General features: G+C 47.7%; 1 protein-coding gene across 5 annotated transcripts in view; it reads left to right on the plus strand.

Annotated features, from left to right (window-relative positions):
* Nucleotides 1-728: 728 nt before the first annotated feature.
* Nucleotides 729-20,127, plus strand: part of prrg2 (proline rich Gla (G-carboxyglutamic acid) 2) — a 33,912-nt gene continuing 14,513 nt past the window's right edge. Inside the window, exon 1 of one of the 5 annotated variants that reach the window (XM_078237234.1) lies at nt 729-905. Coding sequence is in view for 2 of the 5 variants with exons in the window: in XM_078237233.1 (XP_078093359.1) it covers nt 813-814 (2 nt within the window). In the remaining 3 variants the exon portion in view is untranslated. Of the gene's footprint in view, nt 906-18,534; nt 18,659-20,127 lie in introns of those variants that run through there. The other 4 variants (XM_078237235.1, XM_078237233.1, XM_078237232.1 and 1 more) reach the window with 4 other exon arrangements.

A 20,127-nucleotide genomic window follows, 5' to 3' on the forward strand; every position in this document is an offset into this window, starting at 1 on the left:
AGTATAGGTACACCCACAGTGCTGTTAGGGAGGGAATTCCAGGATTTTGACCCAGCCACAGTGAAGGAACGGTCGATATATTTCCAAGTCAGGATAGTGGGTGGCACAGTGGTTAGCACTGCTGCCTCACAGCGCCAGGGACCCGGGTTCGATTCCCGGCTTGGGTCACTGTCTCGGCGGAGTCTGCCCGTTCTCCCCGTGTCTGCGTGGGTTTCCACCGGATGCTCCGGTTTACCCCCCCCCCCACCAGTCCGAAAGACATGCTGGTTAGGATGCATTGGCCGTGCTAAATTCTCTCTCAGTGTACCCGAACAGGCATCGGAGTGTGAGCAACTGGGGGATTTTCACAGTAACCTCATTGCAATGTTAATGTAAGCCTTACTTATGGCACTAATGAATAAACTAAACTCGAGATGGCAGTGGGTTTGGAAGGTGCTGCCTTAAGGAGCGTTGGTGGGTTCCTACAGCTAACCACTCTGCCAAGTATCTGCTGTTCTTGTCCTTCTAGATGGTGGTGGGTTTGGAAAGTGCTGCCTCAGGGGCTTTGGTGAGTTCTTCCCTTGTAGATGTGACCATACCCACTTCTGAAAGTAACAAGGCGCTCGCTCCCCTTTTTAATTTTGTCAACTATTTTTAAAAGTGCAATTGCAACTTTTCTCACGTACCTGCGAGCATGTGATTGGCGGATGAGTGATCCAGTAACATTCTCGTCCAATATTTTTCTCTCTCTCTCTGTCTTGTTTGCCACACTCTGGGCTACACCTGACTATTAGGGAGTGGAGGAACCGAAAGGAAGATGGTGATTTGTAGAAATGTACGGGGAGAGACATTCTGCTGAGGATCTGGGATTCTTTACAATTTACCAGTTGTCTTAAGCGGCGCGTCTGAAACTGACCAAAGCGTGTGTAAGTCCCAAACATGTTTTATTTTGTGAATCGGGTTGTTATGTTTGTGGAGAGGGGTGGGGGGAAGGCTGACTACATAGTGTCGAAATACCTCCTCCTCCTCTTGTTAAAAAGAAAATAGACTTTGATTTCTAAAACTGTGTGTTTTCTTAAAAGTTATTTTTTTTAGAATAGGAGAGAGAGGGGGTGTTTTTTAGTCAGGTAAACTCTCCAGTGTTAAACCAGATAGTCTAGTTTTTTTCATAATGTCCTCATTAACACTGACATGCAATAATTCAGAGTTTGCTCCTTTTTATTGTTTAGTCACTCCAGCTCTGAGGAAATTGGAAATAATTCCTCCTTTTATACACATTGACTAAATAGTAAACACCCCGTTTCGACCAGGCTCTTTTCAGGCGGAAGTTAATTGTATATTGAGAATTCCCTGAAATGTTGGATTTCAGTACAATTTGGAAGGGTGGATTTGTCCGGACTTGTTGGAGTGAAAATCCTGCTATATTGTTTCCCCCTCCATGGGCTGGGACACCTCCCTCTTCCGTGTCCTCTTTCAGCACTGACACACACACATTTCTTCCTCCTCCCCAGTTGTTATGTAAATGGTTTTTGTAATCATGTGAGGCGAGGTTTGGGCAGGAAATGATTGAAGGAAGACATTTATTTTCTCCTTCCATTCGCAAATCATTGAACGCAGAGGTTGGCACAGTGGTTGGCACTGATGCCTCACAGTGCCAGGGACCCGGGTTTGATCCTCGGCTTGGGTCACTGTCTGGGTGGAGTTTACATGTTCTCCCTGTGTCTGCGTGGGTTTCATAGAATCCTATGGCACAGAAGGAAGCCATTCGGCCCATTGAGTCTGCGCCGACCACAATCCCACCCAGGCCCTATCCCCGTAACCCTATGTATTTACCCCAGCTAGTTCCCCCTGATGTGTCAGCGTGGGTTTGCTCCAGTTTCCTCCAAAGATGTACAGGTTAGGTGGATTGGCCATGCTAAATTGCCACTTCGTGTTTTGGGATGTGTAGGTTAGAGGGATTAGCAGGGTAAATATGTCAGTGCAGACTCGATGGGCCAAATGGCCTCCCTCTGTCCTGTAGGGTTTCCATGAGGAGGAGATGTCTCTGTGTGTGTGTCTCTTCCTCAAAAGGCAGTGGAAGCAGAGAATCTTTGAGCAGGATTATGCTTCATGCGGGGAGAGGTCTCGATGGTCGCCGGTGGCAAGATCTTCCAGTCCTGCCGATATCACTGATATTTTGCCTTGTTTGACAGTGGCGCCGCTGGGGAACCTGTCACCGGGGAGGGGGATGGTGAGTGGGGGGGGGGGGGGGGGGAGAGGTTGCCATCGGCGGGACAGGAAAATCCTACTGACTGGAATTGCTGGAAAATTCAACCCATTGAATATCTTTAAGGCGGAACTAGATCGGTTCTTGATTAACGAGGGGGTGAAGGGTTATTGGGGGTGAGGCAGGAATATGGGGTTGAGGTTGCATAGAAACATACAGAGAAACTCAAAGCAGGAGTGGGCCATTCAGCCCTTCGAGCCTGCTCTGCCATTCATTTTGATCATGGCTGATCATCGAATTCAACCAGGTCAGCCATGATCTTGTTGAATCTTGGAGCAGGCTCGAGGGACCGAGTGCCCTACACCTGCCCCTAATTCAAATTTTTGTATCAGAGGAAAATATTTGAAGAGGCTTTTTTTAACACTGATATGGGGAAAGAACATAAGAACATAAGAACATAAGAAATAGGAGCAGGAGTAGGCCATCTAGCCCCTCGAGCCTGCCCCGCCATTCAATAAGATCATGGCTGATCTGACGTGGATCAGTACCACTTACCCGCCTGATCCCCATAACCCTTCATTCCCTTACCGCTCAGGGATCCATCCATCCGCGCTTTAAACATATTCAGCGAGGTAGCCTCCACCACCTCAGTGGGCAGAGAATTCCAGAGATTCACCACCCTCTGGGAGAAGAAGTTCCTCCTCAACTCTGTCTTAAACCGACCTCCCTTTATTTTGAGGCTGTGTCCTCTAGTTTTAACTTCCTTACTAAGTGGAAAGAATCTCTCCGCCTCCACCCTATCCAGCCCCCGCATTATCTTATAAGTCTCCATAAGATCCCCCCTCATCCTTCTAAACTCCAACGAGTACAAACCCAATCTCCTCAGCCTCTCCTCATAATCCAAACCCCTCATCTCCGGTATCAACCTGGTGAACCTTCTCTGCACTCCCTCCAATGCCAATATATCCTTCCTCATATAAGGGGACCAATACTGCACACAGTATTCCAGCTGCGGCCTCACCAATGCCCTGTACAGGTGCATCAAGACATCCCTGCTTTTATATTCTATCCCCCTCGCAATATAGGCCAACATCCCATTTGCCTTCTTGATCACCTGTTGTACCTGCAGACTGGGCTTTTGCGTCTCATGCACAAGGACCCCCAGGTCCCTTTGCACGGTAGCATGTTTTAATTTGTTTCCATTGAGATAGTAATCCCATTTGTTATTATTTCCTCCAAAGTGTATAACCTCGCATTTCTCAACGTTATACTCCATTTGCCATATCCTCGCCCACTCACTCAGCCTGTCCAAATCTCTCTGCAGATCTTCTCCGTCCTCCACACGATTCACTTTTCCACTTATCTTTGTGTCGTCTGCAAACTTCGTTACCCTACACTCCGTCCCCTCCTCCAGATCATCTATATAAATGGTAAACAGTTGCGGCCCGAGTACCGATCCCTGCGGCACGCCACTAGTTACCTTCCTCCAACCGGAAAAACACCCATTTATTCCGACTCTTTGCTTCCTGTCGGATAGCCAGTCCCCAATCCACTTTAACACACTACCCCCAACTCCGTGTGCCCTAATCTTCTTCAGCAGCCTTTTATGGGGCACCTTATCAAACGCCTTTTGGAAATCCAAAAACACCGCATCCACCGGTTCTCCTCCATCAACCGCCCTAGTCACATCCTCATAAAAATCCAACATGTTCGTCAAGCACGACTTTCCCCTCATGAATCCATGCTGCGTCTGATTGATCGAACCATTTCTATCCAGATGCCCTGCTATCTCCTCTTTAATAATGGATTCCAGCATTTTCCCTACTACAGACGTTAAGCTGACCGGCCTATAGTTACCCGCCTTTTGTCTCCTTCCTTTTTTAAACAGCGGCGTAACATTAGCCGTTTTCCAATCAACCGGCACTACCCCAGAATGCAACGAGTTTTGATAAATAATCACTAACGCATCCACTATTACCTCTGACATTTCTTTTAATGATGTGGAGATGCCGGCGTTGGACTGGGGTAAACACAGTAAGAAGTTTAACAACACCAGGTTAAAGTCCAACAGGTTTATTTGGTAGTGGCTTTTGCTACCAAATAAACCTGTTGGACTTTAACCTGGTGTTGTTAAACTTCTTACTATTTCTTTCAATACCCTGGGATGCATTCCATCCGGACCCGGGGACTTGTCCACCTTCAGTCCCATTAGTCTACCCAGCACTGCCTCTCTGGTAACATTAATCGTATTAAGTATTTCTCCTGCTGCCAACCCTCTATCGTTAATATTTGGCATACTATTTGTGTCCTCCACCGTGAAGACCGACACAAAAAACTTATTTAAAGACTCAGCCATATCCTCATTTCCCACTATTAACTCCCCCCTCTCGTCCTCCAAGGGTCCAACATTCACTCTAGCCACTCTATTCCTTTTTATATATTTATAAAAACTTTTACTATCATTTTTTATATTAATTGCTAGCCTAGCTTCATAGTCTATCCTTCCTTTCTTTATCGCTTTCTTAGTCTCTCTTTGTTGTTTCTTAAATTTTTCCCAATCACTTGTTTCTCCAGGGGGATTCCCCCTTCCAGGGGGAAGGGGGACGTAATTCTGGTGAGCGAACCTATTAATGAGCATATATGACAAGCTTCTCAGTGAGATGCCCAGCACGCTTTCAAACCTCCCTGAAACTTTATCTTGCCGTCGGGAAGCTGCTTCTTGGCCTCCCCCTCAATTAATTTTCCCAGTTCACCTTGCTTCCCTGCTCCTGGGAACTGAACAAGATTCCTCCTGGATGTGGTTCAGTTAGGGTTAGGTCTTATTCCATTCCAGTCCTTCTGAGGCGCTTTTGATTACATTAAAAATGCAGCAAAATTGGAAGTTTTCGTTTTACTTTATTCATTCACGGGGTATGGCTGTCATTGGCTAAGACCTGCATCACTATTTGCCCATGAGAAGATGGTGGATGTGGTGCCAATCAGGCGGGGCTGCTTTGTCCTGGATGGTGTCGAGCTTCTTGAGTGTTGTTGGAGCTGCACCCATCCAGACAAGTGGGGAGTATTCCATCGCACTCCTGACTTGTGCCAGACGCGGGGAGAATGTGCAAACTCCGCACAGACAGTGACCCAAGGTCGGAATTGAACCTGGGACCCTGGAGCTGTGAGGCAGCAGTGCTAACCACTGTGCCACCGTGCCGCCCCTTGGTGTTAAACTAGGTTCCTGCCTACTCTCTCGGGTGGATATAAGAGATCCCTGAGCCACCAGTAAAAAACGAACAGGTGTGTTCTTTAGATATCCTGGGACATTATTTCTTCCTCCCTAAACAACAGATGATGGGGCCATTCTCACATTGCTGGGGGTGGGGGCTTCCAGAGTGGTCAACTGTAGACACATCTTCAACATTGTAAGTTCTTCATTGGCTGAAAAACACTGTTGGAAAGGCGCTATATAAATAAGAACATAAGAAATAGGAGCAGGAGTAGGCCATCTAGCCCCTCGAGCCTGCCCCGCCATTCAATAAGATCATGGCTGATCTGACGTGGATCAGTACCACTTACCCGCCTGATCCCCATAACCCTTCATTCCCTTACCGATCAGGAATCCATCCATCCGCGCTTTAAACATATTCAGCGAGGTAGCCTCCACCACCTCAGTGGGCAGAGAATTCCAGAGATTCACCACCCTCTGGGAGAAGAAGTTCCTCCTCAACTCTGTCTTAAACCGACCCCCCTTTATTTTGAGGCTGTGTCCCCTAGTTTTAACTTCCTTACTAAGTGGAAAGAATCTCTCCGCCTCCACCCTATCCAGCCCCCGCATTATCTTATAAGTCTCCATAAGATCCCCCCTCATCCTTCTAAACTCCAACGAGTACAAACCCAATCTCCTCAGCCTCTCCTCATAATCCAAACCCCTCATCTCCGGTATCAACCTGGTGAACCTTCTCTGCACTCCCTCCAATGCCAATATATCCTTCCTCATATAAGGGGACCAATACTGCACACAGTATTCCAGCTGCGGCCTCACCAATGCCCTGTACAGGTGCATCAAGACATCCCTGCTTTTATATTCTATCCCCCTCGCGATATAGGCCAACATCCCAAATGCAAGACCTTTCTCACCCATGACCTCAATACCGTTGGAAAGGACAAAGTGAATTATTTAGCAAAACAATTAGTTTATTTACTGACCCAGAGTCCTGAACCATCGGACATACAAAGATGTACATGTGAACCAATCAAACATCCCTGTGTGTCGGACATTTTGTCATTAGTGACAGATATTCAGGAATTACAACATTTGGGGAGTCAGGAGGTGAGTTACTCCCTGCAGGATTCCCAGCCTCTGACCTGCTCTTGTCGCCATAGGGGCGGCACGGTGGCACAGTGGTTAGCACTGCTGCCTCACAGCGCCAAGGACCCGGGTTCGATTCCAGCCTTGGTTGATTGGCTGTGTGGAGTCTGCACATTCTCCCCATGTCTGTGTGGGTTTCCTCCGGGTGCTCCGGTTTCCTCCCACACTCCAAAGATGTGCTGGTTAGGTGGATTAGCCATGTTAAATTGCCCCTTAATGTCCAAAGATATGCAGGTTGGGTTGATTGGCCATGCTAAATTGCCCCTTAGTGTCCAAAGATGTGTAGGTTAGGTGGATTGGCCATATTAAATTGCCCCTTAGTGTCGAAAGATATGCAGTTAGGTGGATTGACCATGCTAAATTGCCCCTTAGTGACCAAAGATGTTTAGGTTAGGAGAGTTAGCGGGGTAAATATGTGGTGTTACAGGGATAGGGCCTGGATAAGATGTTTTGTCAGAGAGTTGGTACAGGCTTGGTGGGCCGAACGGCCTCCTTCTGCACTGTAGGGATTCTATGGATTCTATAAGGCTGGTCCAGTTCAGTTTCTAGTCAATGGTAACCCCCAGGCTGTTGATAGGTGGGGATTCAGCGATGGTAATGCCATTGAATGTCAAGGGGAGATGGTTAAATTCTCTCATGTTGGAGATGGTCATTTCCTGACGCTTGTGTGGTGTGAATGTTATTTGCCACTTGTCAGCCCAAGCCTGGATATTGTCCAGGTCTTGATGCATTTGGACATGGACTGTTTCAGTATCCGATCATCGGTGAACATATCAAGAGGAGGGAAGGTCATTGGTGAAGCAGCTGAAGATGGTTGGACACCCTGGGGAACTCCTGCAGTGATGTCTTGGAGCTGAGATGATTGACCTCCAGATAGGATCTTGATCAATAAGAGGATCAGGAGTTATGGGGAAAAGGCAGGAGAATGGGAATGAGAAAAATATCAGCCATGACTGAATGGCGGAGCAGACTTGATGGGCCGAGTGGCCTAATTCTGCTCCTATATCTTATGGTCTTATGGTCTCACCACCGCAACTGTCTTCCTTTGTGGCAGGTATGACTCCAACCAGCGGAGAGTTTGCCCTCTGATTCCCATGGACTCCAGTTTTGCCAGAGCTCCTTGATGTCACACTCGGTCGAATGCGGCCTTGTTGTCAAGGAGCTGTCACTCTCACCTCACCTCTGGAATTCAGCTTTTTTTTTTCCATGTTTGGACCCAAGGCTGCAGTGAGGTCAGGGGCTGAGTGAGCCTGACAGAACCCAAACTGGGCGTCACTGAGCTGAGTTTGCTCAGCAATTGCTGAGTTTGATGACCCTTTCCATCAATTCACTGATGATCGAGAGTAGACTGATTGGCCGGGTTGGAGTTTGTGGACAGGGCGTACAGGGGAAACTTTCCACATTTCCGGATAGATGCCAGTGTTGTAGCTGGCTCTGGGTGCAGCAAGTTCTGGTGCACAAGTCTTTGGTACTATTGCTGGAATGTTGTCAGGGCCCATTACCGATGAAGTTTATTTGTCTGCCAATGTAGACATAACAGGTGCTGTGTCATCTTGAGATTTCTGTATTCTGTTTTTGCTTCTACCTTCTGATTTACGGAGACATTATTGGAAAGCAATAACGTTGCAGTTCCTGAATATCTGTCACTAATGACAAAGTGTCCCACACACACAGGGATATTTGATTGGTTCACATGTACATCTTTGTACATCCAATGGTTCAGGACTCTGGTCAGTAAATAAACTAATTGTTTTGCTAAATAATTCACTTTGTCCTTGCCAACGGTATTGAGGTCATGGGTGAGAAAGGTCTCGCATTTATATAGCGCCTTTCCTGCCTGCAGGGTGTCCAACAGTGTTTTTCAGCCAATGAAGAACTTACAATGTTGAAGATGTGTCTACAGTTGACCACTCTAGAAGCACCCACCCCCAACAATGTGAGAATGGCCCCATCATCTGTTCTTATCCTCATTTCCCACTATTAACTCCCCCCTCTCGTCCTCCAAGGGTCCAACATTCACTCTAGCCACTCTATTCCTTTTTATATATTTATAAAAACTTTTACTATCATTTTTTATATTAATTGCTAGCCTAGCTTCATAGTCTATCCTTCCTTTCTTTATCGCTTTCTTAGTCTCTCTTTGTTGTTTCTTAAATTTTTCCCAATCACTTGTTTCTCCACTATTTTTGGCCACTCTGTACGCAGCTGTTTTTATTTTAATACTCTCCTTTATTTCCTTCGTTATCCACGGCTGGTTCTCCCTTTTCTTACAATCCTTGTTTTTTGCTGGAATATATTTTTGCTGAGAACTGAAAAGGATCTCCTTAAAAATCCTCCACTGTTCCTCAGCTATCCTACCTGCCAGCCTGCTCTCCCAGTCTACCTTAGCCAATTCATCCCTCATCCTATCATATTTCCCTCTGTTCAAACAGAGGACACTGGTTTGAGACCAAACTTTCTCCTCTTCCATCTGAATCAGAAATTCGACCATATTGTGGTCACTAGACCCAAGAGGGTCCTTCACAATAAGATCCTTAATTCTACCTACCTCGTTACACAATACCAGATCCAAAATAGCTCGTTCCCTCGTCGGTTCCGTAACATGCTGTTCAAGGAAACTATCCCGACAGCATTCTAAGAACTCTTCCTCCATTCCACCCTTACCGACTTGAGTCTGCCAGTCAATGTGCATGTTGAAGTCCCCCATGATTATTGCCGTTCCGTTTTTACACGCATCCCTTATCTGCTTGTTTATAGCCCTCCCCACCTCAACATTATTATTTGGGGGCCTATATACCACACCTACTAGTGTCTTTCTCCCTCTACTATTCCTCATCTCTACCCATAACGATTCCACGTTTTGTTCCTCAGAGCCTATGTCATCCCTCAGTACTACCCTGATATTATCTCTTATTAATAGCGCGACCCCACCACCTTTTCCTTCCTGTCTATTCTTCCTAAACGCCTGATACCCCTGGATATTCATCTCCCAGTCCTGGTCACCTTTCAGCCACGTTTCTGTAATGGCCACTAGATCGTACCCACTTGTGCTGATTTGCACCATCAACTCATTCACCTTGTTCCGAATGCTTCGTGCATTCAGGCAAAGTGTCCTTATTCCAGCTTTTATCTGGACCCGCTTTGATGAGTCGCGAACACCCTCTCCCTCTACTCCCTTATCTAAATTACCGCCTTCATTCACTTGCACCCTCTCCTCTACCATTAATTTTGTAATTCCCCTTACCCCTGCATCCTCCCCCCCCATCAATTAGTTCCTTGATCCTAGTCAACTCTTCTAGCTCCCCTCCCCCCAACCTATCTAGTTTAAATTCTCCCCAGTAGCCTTAGCCAACCTACCGGCCAGGATATTGGTCCCCGTGTGGTTCAAGTTCCACCCGTTTTTTGTATACAGATCACCCCTGCCCCTAAAGAGGTCCCAATGGTCCAGGAACCTGAATCCCTGCCCCCTGCACCAGTCCCTCAGCCACACATTCATCCTCCACCTCACTCCATTCCTGCCCTCACCTTCCCGTGGCACAGGCAGTAATCCTGAGATTACTACCTTTGCTTTCCTCTTTCTCAGCAGGGGGTCTAATTAATTGGCTGTCTCTTTTCAAGGAGCTAATATTGACACAATGTCTAATGTCCTTTTAGGGAAGGAAATCTGCCATCCTTACCCGGTCTGGCCTACATGTGACTCCAGGCTAGTATGGGCGGCACAGTGGTTAGCACTGCTGCTTCACAACACCAGGGACCCGGGTTTGATTCCCAGCTTGGGTCACTCTGTGTGGAGTTTGCACGTTCTCCCCGTGTCTGCATGGGTTTCCTCCAGATGCTCCGATTTCCTCCCACAGTCTGAAAGACATGCTGGTTAGGTGCATTGACTTGAACAGACACAGGACTGTGGCGACTAGGGGATTTTCATAGTAACTTCATTGCAGTATTAATGTAAGCCTACTTGTGACACTAATAAATAAACTTTAAACACCTTTTACAGCAGTGAAAATTCATCTTTTAACAAAGTGCAGATGAAATTACTGCCCCTTTCCTGTTCCTGGGATTTTATTTTGGTTAAATATTTCAGATTTGCCTTTTTACCACTCTATTCTCTTAACTGTCTGTCGCTTTCAAAGAAATGGTGCTTCACTCCCAGGCTGGAAGTATAGGAATAGGCCGCCAGGCTAAAAGTAGTGCAGACTCGATGGGCTGAATGGCCTCCTTCTGCACTGTAGGGTTTCTATACGAACAGGCCATCAGTCAATGTGCTCCAGTGGGTGCCCGCTAAGTCAGGAAGTGGTTAGCACTACTGCATCACAGCGCCAGGGACCTGGGTTCGATTCCCGGCTTGGGTCACTGTCTGTGTGGAGTCTGCACATTCTCCCCGTGTCTGCGTGGGTTTCCTCCGGGTGCTCCGGTTTCCTCCCACATTCTGAAAGGCGTGCTGGTTAGGGTGCATTGGCCATGCTAAATTCTCCCTCAGTGTACCCAAACAGGTGCCGGAGTGTGGCGACTAGGGGATTTTCACAGTAACTTCATTGCAGTGTTAATGTAAGCCTTACTTGTGACACTAATAAATAAACTTGAAAAGGAACAAAATTACTGTTTGTTTTTCTCTCCCCCGCCCCCTAAAGTTAAAGTTTATTTATTAGTCACAAGTAAGGCTTACATTAACACTGCAATGAAGTTACTGTGAAAATCCCCTAGTCGCCACACTCCGGCACCTAGTCGGGTCAATGCTCCCTGACCAGCACGTCTTTCAGACGGTGGGGGGAAACCGGAGCACCCGGAGGAAACCCACGGGGAGAACGTGCAAACTCCACACAGACAGTGACCCAAGCCGGGAATCGAACCTGCGTCCCTGGCGCTGTGAGGCAGCAATGCTAACCACTGTGCCACCGTGCCACCCCACGTAAGCCCACTTGTGATGCTAATAAATAAACTTTAATCATAGAATCCCTACAGTGCAGAAGGGAGCCCATTCGGCCCATCAAGTCAGCCCCGACCACGATCCCACCCAAGCCCCATTCCTGTAACCCCACAGGGAGCAGAATTAGATTGTTTGTTTGTCTCTTCCCCACCCCCCCAACCCTGAATAACTGGGGTACTGAGGCCAACGCACAATGTGGACCCGGTGTAATCGGAGAACGGGGCACAGTCCGGGGGAACTCTTGCTGGGTTAGATCCAGCACCATCCGCACTCAGTTTTGACATCCGCAGGTTAATGACGGGGGTGAAGTCCATTAGCACCACGAGTGGCTTTGGCTGAATTCAGAGCTGAGGATTAATGACGGGCGCACACATTGGGCCAGAACAAAATGTCCAATTAGATAGTGATTGGCATGGTGTATCATAGTGATATCCTCGCTGGATTAGTCATCGAGAGGCACAGCGTAAAGATCTGGGGACCAAGGTCCACGGCAGATAGTGATGTTTGAATTCAATAAAAATCTGGAACTAAAAAGTCTTAACATGAAAACCATTGCTTGTACAAAACCCATTTGGTTCACATCAGTCCTTTTAGGGTAGGGAATTTGCCATCATAGGAACAGGAGTAAGCCATTCAGCCCCCCCAAGCCCCCTCCGCCATTCAGTCAGCATAATTAAGGACCCCACGCACTCCAGACATTCTCCCTTCCACCTCCTTCCGTTGGGAAAAAGATATAAAAGTCTGAGTTCACGTACCAACCGATTCAAGAACAGCTTCTTGCCTTCTGCCATCAGACTTCTGAATAGACCTACCTTGCATTAAGTTGATCTTTCTCTACACCCTAGCTATGACTGTAACGCTACATTCTGCACTCTCTCGTTTCCTTCTCTATGAACGGTATGTTTTGTCTATAGCGCGCAAGAAACAATACTTTTCACTGTATACTAATACAAGTGATGATAATAAATCAAATCAAAATCAAAGGATATATATATGCTTGTCCTGTCAGATCTGGTTTGTCCCTCGTGGGGACTCTGGATTTGATTGGCTTTTTTCATTAGAAATACAGTACCAAAAGGTACCAAAAAAAAATCATTCTGCACGCTCTCCTTCCCTGTCTATGAATGGTATGCCTTTTCTGTATAGCGCGCAAGAAACAATACTTTTCACTGTATCCCAATACACGTGACAATAATAAATCAAACCCCAGCTATGACTGTAACACTACATTCTGCACTCTCTCTTTTCCTTCTCTATGAATGGTATGCTTTGTCTGTATAGCGCGCAAGAAACAATACTTTTCACTGCATGCTAATACAAGTGACAAATCAAAATCAAATAATTTATCTAATCTCTCCTCATAGTTTAACCCCTAAAGTCCAAGTATCGTTCTTGTAAACCTGCATTAAACCCCCTCCAGAGCTAAAACATCCTTCCTATGGTGAGGTGCCCATACCTGCTCACAGTGGGGTCTAACTCGGATTTTGTACAACTGGAACGTAACATCCTTACCCGGTCTGGACTGCACGTGACTCCAGACCCACAGCAATGTGGCTGATTCTCTCTGAAGTGACCTGGCAAGCCGTTTTAGTTGGAGGGCAATTAGGGATGGGATTAAATGCTGGCCCAGCCAGCGACGCCCACATCCCATGAATTAGTAGCCTGTTCAGTCTGTCTGGGAACGCTCATGACAATAATGGAGTATTTTGTCGCAGGCTAATTATAGACAGCCATTAGACACAATTCATTTATCCTGATGGGACCCCACATTCAGTAGCGAGCTGTGTTGAAAGTATTCCGTGGTTTTTGACTTGCGCCTTTGTGGGTGTGATTCCGTGCACTGATCTCTCTCTCTGGCCAATAGTGTTTACCATCCTCAGTTCCGACTTCTCCTTGTAATAGCTGGAACGTTCGATTTATTGTGTAAAAAAAAAAAAGCAGATTATTGCGGATGCTGAAACCAAAAGGGAAAATGCTGGAAAATCTCAGGTCTGGCAGCATCTGTGAGGGGAGAAAAGAACTGAGATTTCGAGTCCAGATGACCCTCTGTCAAAGCTTTGTCAATTTATTGTGTGTTGCGAACACACGTATTTGGAGCAGGGGTAGGCCATTCAGCCCCTCTGCTCTGCCATTCAATAAGATTGAGGCTGGTCTGTTTGTAGAGTCAGAGGTTTACAGCATGGAAACAGGCCCTTTGGCCCAACTTGTCCATGCCGCCCTTTTTTTTTGCATTATGAACTCCACCTTCCCAAGCTACCCCTCCTAACTTCCGACTCCCACAATTTGCCAAGGAGAAACTCATGTTCAGATGAACATGTTTTTAAAATAATCTTCTACACCTCTGTAAGACTGCCTCTGATATCGGAAAAGACTTGCAGTTATATAGCGCCATTCACAGCCTCAATGCCCTTTCGAGCCGACAAAGCACTTTGTGCACATTATTGCTGTAATGTAGGGGCATGTGGCAAGCTAATGTGTGCACAGCAGGATCCCACAAGCCGCAGTGAGATCAATGACTGGGTCATCTGTTTGGTTTGAAATGACATTGGTTGAGGAGTGAATCTTGGGCAGGGCAGCAGAGTGAGCCTCCCCTGCTCTTCATAAAGTCCCTACAGTGCAAAAGGAGGCCATTTCCTGCCCAGTGAAGCAGTTGAGTCTACCTCATTGAATGTTTTTAAGGCAAGGATAGATAAATCTTTGAACAGTGAAGGAATTAAGGGTTATGGTGAGCGGGCGGGTAAGTGGAGCTGAGTCCATGAAAAGATCAGCCATGATCTTATTGAATGACAGAGCAGGCTCGAGGGGCCAAATGGCCTACTCCTGCTCCTAGTTCTTATGTTCATCTGGTCCAGCGAGTCTGCACCGACTCTCTGACAGAGCGTCTTTCCCAGACCCGCCCCATCCCTGTAACCCCACGCATTTACCACTACGTACTTTTGTACACTCAGGATTGGCCATGCTAAATTGTCTCTTAGTGTCCAAAGATGTGTAGGTTAAGTGGATTGGCCATGCTAAAATTCCCCTTAGTGTCAGGGGACTAACTAGGGTAAATACATGGAGTTATGGGGAGAGGGCCTGGGTGGGATTGTGGTCGGTGCAGGCTCGGTGGGCCAAATGGCCTCCTTCTGCGCTGTGGGGATTCTATTCTATGAAAGCAGGCACTAGGGGTGAGAGAATGATCTTGCATTTGCTTGTTTGACATGTTATCTTTCCAATTAATTTGTCCGCCATTCATTTTAAAGTGATTCGAATTCGCTTGGCGTGAATCTCACTGAGAGTTGGGGAGATGTCCGCCCTCTGTAACTGCCTCTGGATAGTTGCTCTAGCGGCCTGTTGGGTTTTCAGAGTTGGCCTCACAGCCCCTCTCCCTGTTTGACTTGGGAATGTCTGTCTGTTTGCACAGTGAGTGCTGGTACCTGCACTGCCCAGGACAGCACTGAGCTCTGACTACTCGAAGCAGCCGTGTCAATGGAGATGCCTGAGGGGAGCTAACCCCAAGTTGCGTCACTTAGATCACTGCTTTTTTTTTCTCGATGTCAAGAGAAACAATTAATTGAATTTCTGTCGCAACTTTGGCTGTAGGGATTCGCATTCTAATCAGTATTCTGTAACTTGATTTTTGTGTCTCTGTGCCCTGTTTGAGAGCACATTTCCACTCCATCTGACGAAGGAGCAGCGCTCCGAAAGCTAATGGTGTTTGCTGCCAAATAAACCTGTTGGACTTTAACCTGGTGTTGTTAAAACTCTTACTGTGTGCACCTTTCACAATGTGGAGATGCCGGCGTTGGACTGGGGTAAGCACAGTAAGAAGTCTCACAACACCAGGTTAAAGTCCAACAGGTTTATTTGGTAGCAAATACCATAAGCTTTCGGAGCACAGCTCCTTCGTCAGATGGAGTGGATATCTGTTCTCAAACAGTGCAAACAGACACAGAAATCAAATTACAGAATACTGATTAGAATGCAAATCTCTACAGCCAGCCAGGTCTTAAATGTACAGACAATGTGGGTGGAGGGAGCATTCAACACAGGTTAAAGAGATGTGTATTGCCTCCAGACAGAACAGCTAGTGAAATTCTGCAAGTCCAGGAGGCAAGCTGTGGGGGTTACTGATAATGTGACATAAATCCAACATCCCGGTTTAGGCCGTCCTCATGTGTGCAGAACTTGGCTATCAGTTTCTGCTCAGCGACTCTGAGCTGTCGTGTGTCGTGAAGGCCGCCTTGGAGAACGCTTACCTGAAGATCCAAGGCTGAATGCCCGTGACTGCTGAAGTGCTCCCCCACAGGAAGAGAACAGTCTTGCCTGGTGATTGTCGAGCGGTGTTCATTCATCCGTTGTCGTAGTGTCTGCATGGTTTCCCCAATGTACCATGCCTCGGGACATCCTTTCTTGCAGCGTATCAGGTAGACAACGTTGGCCGAGTTGCAAGAGTAGGTACCGTGTACCTGGTAGATGGTGTTCTCACGTGAGATGATGGCATCTGTGTCGATGATCCGGCATGTCTTGCAGAGGTTGCTGTGGCAGGGTTGTGTGGTGTCGTGGTCACTGTTCTCCTGAAGGCTGGGTAGTTTGCTGCGGACAATGGTCTGTTTGAGGTTGCGTGGTTGTTTGAAGGCAAGAAGTGGGGGTGTGGGGATGGCCTTGGCGAGATGTTCGTCTTCATCAATGACACGTTGAAGGCTCCGGAGGAGATGCCGTAGCTTCTCCGCTCCAGGGAAGTACTGGACGACGAAGGGTACTCTGTCCACCGTGTCCCGTGTTTGTCTTCTGAGGAGGTCGGTGCGGTTTTTCGCTGTGGCGCGTCGGAACTGTTGATCGATGAGTCGAGCACCATATCCTGTTCTTATGAGGGCATCTTTCAGCGTCTGCAGGTGTCTGTTGCGATCCTCCTCATCCGAGCAGATCCTGTGTATTCGGAGGGCTTGTCCGTAGGGGATGGCTTCTTTTACGTGTTTAGGGTGGAAGCTGGAGAAGTGGAGCATCATGAGGTTATCCGTGGGCTTGCGGTACAGTGAGGTGCTGAGGTGACCGTCCTTAATGGAGATGCGTGTGTCCAAGAATGCAACCGATTCCGGAGAGTAGTCCATGGTGAGTCTGATGGTGGGATGGAACTTGTTGATGTCATCATAGAGTTGTTTCAGTGATTGTTCACCATGAGTCCAAAGGAAGAAAATGTCATCGATGTATCTAGTGTATAGCATCGGTTGAAGGTCCTGTGCGGTGAAGAAGTCTTGTTCGAACCTGTGCATGAAGATGTTGGCATATTGAGGTGCGAATTTTGTCCCCATGGCTGTTCCGTGTGTCTGGATGAAGAACTGGTTGTTGAAGGTGAAGATATTGTGGTCCAGGATGAAGTGGATGAGTTGTAAAATTGCAACTGGAAACTGGCAGTTGACGGCATTGAGTACTGAGGCCGTTGCAGCAATGCCATCATCGTGGGGGATGCTGGTGTAGAGTGCCGAGACATCCATTCACAGCCAGGGGATTTCAGAGGATTTTTTAAAAAGTGGCTGTTAGAATCATAGAATCCCTACAGTGCAGGAAGAGGCCGTTCGGCCCATCGAGACTGCACCGACAACAATCCCACCCAGGATCTTTCCCTGTAACCGGATGTATTTCCCCTGCTGGTCCCCCTGACACGAAGGGGCATTTTAGCACGGCCAATCTACCTAACCAGCACATCTTTGGACACTAAGGGACAATTTAGCATGGCCAATCCACCTAACCTGCACATCTTTGGACTGTGAGAAGAAAGCAGAGCACCCGGAGGAAACCCATGCAGATATGTAAAGAATGTGCAAACTCCACACAGACAGTGACCCGAGCCGGGAATCGAACCCAGGTCCCTGGAGCTGTGAGGCAGCAGTGCTAACCACTGGGCCGTCATGCCACCCATTGTATTATCGCCAATGCTGGGCTCAGGTCTCCATTCCAGACACCAGAACAAGGAACAAAAACAGAAAATGCTGGAAAATCTCAGCTAGTCTGACAGCATCTGTTGGGGAGAGAATAAAATCAATGTTTTGAGTCTAGAAGACCCTTCGTCAGAGTTAGAGCAAGGAATGCAGAAAGGAAAAGGAAGAGGTGTCGTTACGCCCTGTAATGTTCAATCCTGCTGCACCACAGGATCTGACTGCCACTGGGGTTAAAATAATGAACCAATATCCCATCCACCGAAGCAGCATTCACGTGCCACCCGGACCATCGATTGTTGGCAGGCTGTTTGACCTTATTACAAGGTGATGTACAGGGAGGATGAGGAGGGCTTACATGGATTTGGGGGGGGGGGGTGGATGGTGGTACAGTGGTTAGCACTGCTGCCTCACAGCGCCAGGGACCCGGGTTCGATTCCCGGCTTGGGTCACTGTCTGTGTGGAATTTGCACATTTTCCCCGTGTCTGCGTGGGTTTACTCCGGGTGCTCCGGTTTCTCCCTACAGTCCAAAGATTATAGTATCATAGAATCCTACAGTGCGGAAGGAGGCCATTCGGCCCATCAAATCTGCACCGAACCACAATCCCACCCAGGCCCTATCCTCATAACCCCATGCATTTACCCTAGCTAGTGCCCCTGACACTAAGGGGCAATTTAGCATGGCCAATCCACTCAACCTGCACATCTTCGGTCTGTGGGAGGAAACCGGAGCACCCGGAGGAAACCCAGGCAGACACGGGAAGAATATGCAGACTCCACACAGACAGTGACCCAAGCTGGGAATCGATGTGCTGGTTAGGGTGCATTGGCCGTGCTAAATTCTCCCTCAGTGTACCCGGACAGGCTCCGGAGTGTGGCGACTAGGGGATTTTCACAGTAACTTCATTGCAGTGTTTAGTGTAAGCCTACTTGTGACTAATAAATAAACTTTACCGTATAATAGCGTGACATACTGATAAGCTGTTGCTGAGTTACATTTCAGAAGTTGGTTTAGTCGAACAATCCCATTGCTGTTTGACGAGCTGTAACTTGCTCTGTACATGCAATGGGCTGATTCAGACTGTGGTTAATTTCGGGGCGTATGCCGAAAGAATGAGTCATATGTTGTCTACAGGATTTCATGGCTTGATAGCTATGACGGAAAGAAAACTGGGTAGGACGTTTCAGTTTTGCTTTCGGATCCGTGCTCTCAGTATTGTGTGTGGTGATTACGAGGGTTAAAATGCAGAGTCCTGCACGTTTGTACAGAAACTCCAAGGTATTTTGTGAAATTATAACCTCAGCCGGTACGGGAATTGAACTCGCGCTGTTGGCATCTCTCCACCTCACAAACCAGCCGTCCAGCCAGCTGAGCTAAACCCACCCTTTACATTCCAGATTTATTAACCAAATTACAATTCCACCAGCTGCCTTGGTGGGATTTGAACCCGTGTCACCAGAGCCTGGACCTCTGGATTACTTGTCCAGCAATATTACCACCACGCCACCATCTCTGGAGGCATCCATAAGACATAGGAGCAGAATTAGGCCACTCGGCCCATCGAGTCTGCTCCACCATTCAATCATGGCTGATATTTTTCTCATCCCCATTCTCCTGCCTTTTCCCCGTAACCCCTGATCCCCTTATTAATCAAGAACCTATCTATCTCTGTCTTAAAGACACTCAATGACCTGGCCTCCACAGCCTTCTGCGGCAAAGAGTTCCACAGATTCACCACTCTCTGGCTGAAGAAATTCCTCCTCATCTCTGTTTTAAAGGATCGTCCCTTTAGCCTGAGGTTGTGCCCTCTGGTTCTAGTTTTTCCTACTCGTGGAAACATCCTCTCCACGTGCACTCTATCCAGGCCTCGCAGTATCCTGTAAGTTTCAATAAGATCCTCCCCCTCATCCGTCTAAACTCCAATGAGTACAGACCCAGAGTCCTCAACCGTTCCTCATACGACAAGCTCTTCATTCCAGGGATCATTCTTGTGAACATCCTCTGGACCTTTTCCAAGGCCAGCACATCCTTCCTTAGATATGGGGTCCAAAACTGCTCACAATACTCCAAATGGGGTCTGACCAGATTCCAATTCTTTCAACAACAACTTGTATTTATGTAGCACCTTTAGCATAACAAAACATCCTCCAGACAATTCACAGGAGTATATTACAAAATAAAATATGTCACTGAACCCCCCTCAGGAGATGTCAGGGGAACCAAACCTCAGTGAGAGAGTTTTTCAGGCGTATCTTAAAGGAGGGAAGGTCTGGGAGTCTAAAACTAGAGGGCATAGGTTTAAGGGGAGAGATACAAAAGGGTCCAGATGGGCAACTTTTTCGCAGAGGGAGGTGAGTGTCTGGAATGAGCTGTCAGAGTTAGTAATAGAGGCGGGTATAGTTTTGTCTTTTAAAAAGCAGTGGTTCACCCCAGTGGGTGAACTAACAGGGAGCTCGCGGGCTGACCCCGCTGGAGTGAAGGGAGACCTTGTGAAGGGCCCCCCAAACCCCAAGAGGTTGGGGGTTAAATTGGGATGCCCTCTGGGCATTGCCAGCCTGGCCCCCTAGCACTGCCCAAGGGGGCAAAGTGGCAATGCTTAAGGGGCATCTTGGCACTGCCCACCAGGCATCGGGCAGTGCCAAGGGGGGGGGGCAGAGGGGGAAAGGGCCCTAATGGAGGGCAGGGAACGATCGGTGTTGGGGGTGGGGGGGTTCCGCTGCCATTCTCCCTGGGAGAGGGAGGGAAGG

The sequence above is a fragment of the Mustelus asterias genome, chromosome 21 (assembly GCF_964213995.1).
Source record: "Mustelus asterias chromosome 21, sMusAst1.hap1.1, whole genome shotgun sequence".
Lineage (NCBI taxonomy): Eukaryota > Metazoa > Chordata > Chondrichthyes > Carcharhiniformes > Triakidae > Mustelus > Mustelus asterias.